Below are 3,296 nucleotides of genomic sequence, written 5' to 3'. Positions count from 1 at the left end.
ACCCCCCCCCGCCCCCGGCCCGGCACGGTGGCGCTGCGCGAGATCCGCCGCTACCAGAAGTCCACGGAGCTGCTGATCCGCAAGCTGCCCTTCCAGCGCCTGGTGCGCGAGATCGCGCAGGACTTCAAGACCGACCTGCGCTTCCAGAGCTCGGCCGTCATGGCGCTGCAGGAGGCCAGCGAGGCCTACTTGGTGGGGCTGTTCGAGGACACCAACCTGTGCGCCATCCACGCCAAGCGCGTCACCATCATGCCCAAGGACATCCAGCTGGCCCGCCGCATCCGCGGGGAGCGGGCTTAAAGCGCGCGCTCGGTTTGAGGTTCCATCGCATCCAAAGGCTCTTTTCAGAGCCACCCACAAACGCACTGGGAAGAAGCTGTGTCACTTCGTTTCCGTGGCCCCACGCCCCGAGAAGAGGGCGCCGGAGCCGGAGAAGGGCATTGGGCTGTATAGGGTGAGGACCCGGTGTCAAGGTGCGGTGCGATTTCCCGTGGCGCAACTCTGCCCTGTCCGGGAGCTCGGCCAGCGTTGCGGGGAGAGGGAGGCTCTGGGCCATCTTCTCCTTTTTGACCAAGGCCCGGGACTGTAAAACCTCCCGGCCAGGGGACGAAGGGAATTCGGGCTCGGCAATGGGCCGATGCCGAGAGCGGTCACTAGGGGCGCGCGGCCCTCGGCCCGGAACGCGTCCCGGCGCCCTGCGCGTGTCGACCGCCCCCACCCCGCAGGGCTGTCGGGCGGGGGTGGGAAGTCGGTCCCTCGGTCCCGGCGGGTAAATTTCGGGGTTCCTGCGTCTCGACGGTCGGTCATTTCGGGCCTCACTCGCCAATAGGATGACACCTCCCACCCTGTGTTCCTAGTCAAAAGCCCCGGGGGATAGCGGGTGTGTATAGAGACCGAGACCACTCGCGAGCTGGGCCTGCGACCGACCGTTTCCCGCCCGGGTCCACAGAGTCAAACTCACTAAGAGTCTGAAAGCCTCGACCCGTGTCTGGATTCTCTGCCCAGACGTGCCGGTTTCTCTGCGTCTTTTAGAGCTCCCGGTGGCCTGTCCTGAGGAGTGTCAGGAGAGGGGAGGGCAGTGTGGGGACTGTGGCCCGTTCTGTTACAGGCTGCCCCGTGGTTTCTCTTTCAGGGTCACGGCAATTCCCAGAGCGTGCCTCCGGGTCTCCGCCCGGACCCTTACGTGCCGCCCGAGGCCCCCGGCGCAGGTCGCATCTAAGGGCCCGGGTCTGTACCCCCTTGAATTATTAAGTACAGATGAGTTAAACCCCCCCACCCCCACCTCATTTGTGCTCAAGGCAAACCTTGCAGGGACAGACAGACAGGGCTTTCTGAGATACGGTCTGAAGCTCTCAAGTGAATGACTCGTCCGGGAGCAACTGAGCAGACCCCACCCCAAGATCACGCCGCTGCCATTTAGCAGTCCGGGCCTCCCCTTGCCGCCAGGAAGTCTCCCTGTCTGAATCTCAGAAGCCGAGCGGCATTGCCGCTATCTAGTCAGCGATAGAATAAAATTTGGTGTTCTGCCGCTGGGAAGGCCTACCCGCACGGCGGTCCTTCAGAGCTTTCGTTCGGGAGACCTGGCATCGATACAAGAGAGCGACTGAAGACGCAGGTGTTAACATTGAATCGTATCCGTACTAAAATCCTCTAGTCGAGAGTTAAAGGGTAACGGAGGACAAGGTAAATAACCAGCTTGTGCACGGCTAGCGCGGTTGCAGGGAAAGTCTCCCCTGAACCTGGGATTTTTAAGAAAGAGAAAAACAGGCTTCGTTCAGACTGAATTCTGCCGTGGGGGAGGTGGGGACGGGTTTTGTGTGCGCGCGCGCCCCTCTGCGGGGAGGAACTATGTGGGATCGTGGCCCTGTTGACACTACCTTTGCTTCCTTGGAAGAGAGGACTGGCCTTTGGGTCCACACCTGCTCCTGGGCCTCCTTATCCTTCTCCAGGTCTCCATCTCGGCCTTCTCACGTTCTCTTCTTTCTCTGCCCGGCCCGTTGATATCCTGGTTTCGCGCACGCGGGCCTCGGCTGCCTATTTCCTCCCTGCCACTCGAGGGAGGTTATGGATTCCCCGCTTTCCATATCTCCGCCTCTGACGAGTGCTCCCCGATCGCTATCACCTGCGAGACCCCTGGCCTGAGCTCGACACCAATACTTCCAACTGCCTGGTGGCCCACCACCCCGCATCTGTTCAGGGCAGAAGTTCCTTCCCCTTGTCCTTTGTCCAAATCTCCAAATGTTATCAAATCTACTTTCTGACTTTCAATTCTATCACCTCCCCCCATCCGTCCGTCCGTCCGTCTGTCCGTCCATCCATCGTCCGTGCCTTAACCGATGCCCTCACCGGCCCTGAGCTAGTGGATTAAATTTATTCGGGCCACGCTCTCTGTCCTGCCACTAAGCTTCTAGTCTGTGTGACAGCATCTTTTTTTTTTTTTAATAAATATTTTTGAGCCTGTCGCTCGTGCTTAAAATTTTTCCGCCTCTTTCTTACTCTCTTCAGAATGAACTCCACTTTCTTCTGCGTGGCGGTTCGGGGCACTGGAGGTTAATATCTAGTAAGGACTCTGTAGTTAGACAAATTCGAATTTGAACCCTGGTCTTGCCCATATACCAGGTATGTGACTTCAGCAAGTAAATCTCCATAGGCCTCGCTTTTCCCATTTGTAAAATATTTAAAAAGCACCTAGCACGGTTATCTGGTCCACAGTAAACGTTCGGTTAATTTTTAGCTATGCTATTAATAGCTATTACATGTAAAAGATCCCTCCCAATAAAAATCATTTTAACATATACACCTAGTTCCTGGTATTTCTGGGAGCCTCCACGGGTTTCAGGGGTTCTGCCGGCTGAACCGGTGGGTCCTAGACCCACAGAACATCTGCAGGCCCAAGGACACGACACTTCGCACTGTCCACCTCCTCCGTCTAGAATGTCTACCCCCTTCTCCGAGCCCGGGAACGCCTGCTCCTTCCTCAAGATTCAGCACACACACACCCATAGCCTTCCCCTCCTGTCCTCCTTTCCCCCCGCATCTCCCTGCCTCTCCCTTGTCATATCCAGACACCCCTTCCTACTCCCTACCCTCGCCATTAGGCTGGCTGGCAGCATTCCTCGGGGCGAGGATGTGTCCCTGTTCACCCCTGTGGCACCAGCACCAAGCAGGGCCTGGCACGCCGTAGCTGGTCAGGAGATGGGGGACGAGGGGCCTGATTCACCAGCCCGTCGACTCTCTGCCTTCCATGCCACACCAGGCTCTTGGGGTTCTCGAAGTTACAGATCGAGAGCGAGCAC

General features: G+C 58.1%; 2 protein-coding genes across 3 annotated transcripts in view; both read left to right on the top strand.

The window, feature by feature from the left end:
- LOC102889931 (histone H3) overlaps window positions 1-3,296 on the top strand; it is a 19,347-nt gene that overhangs the window by 345 nt on the left and 15,706 nt on the right. The window lies entirely within an intron of this gene.
- Window positions 10-361, top strand: LOC112486141 (histone H3-like; the record flags this gene model as incomplete). The annotated part of the gene is made up of 1 exon (XM_025052189.1): window positions 10-361. A coding segment is annotated over one exon (291 nt), but the record flags the coding sequence as incomplete, so codon positions are not given.

The sequence above is a fragment of the Pteropus alecto genome, unplaced genomic scaffold (genome assembly GCF_000325575.1).
Source record: "Pteropus alecto unplaced genomic scaffold, ASM32557v1 scaffold106, whole genome shotgun sequence".
Classification (NCBI taxonomy): Eukaryota; Metazoa; Chordata; class Mammalia; order Chiroptera; family Pteropodidae; genus Pteropus; species Pteropus alecto.
Note: the sequence above shows the minus strand (reverse complement) of the source record. Positions and strands in the feature narration are given on the sequence as shown.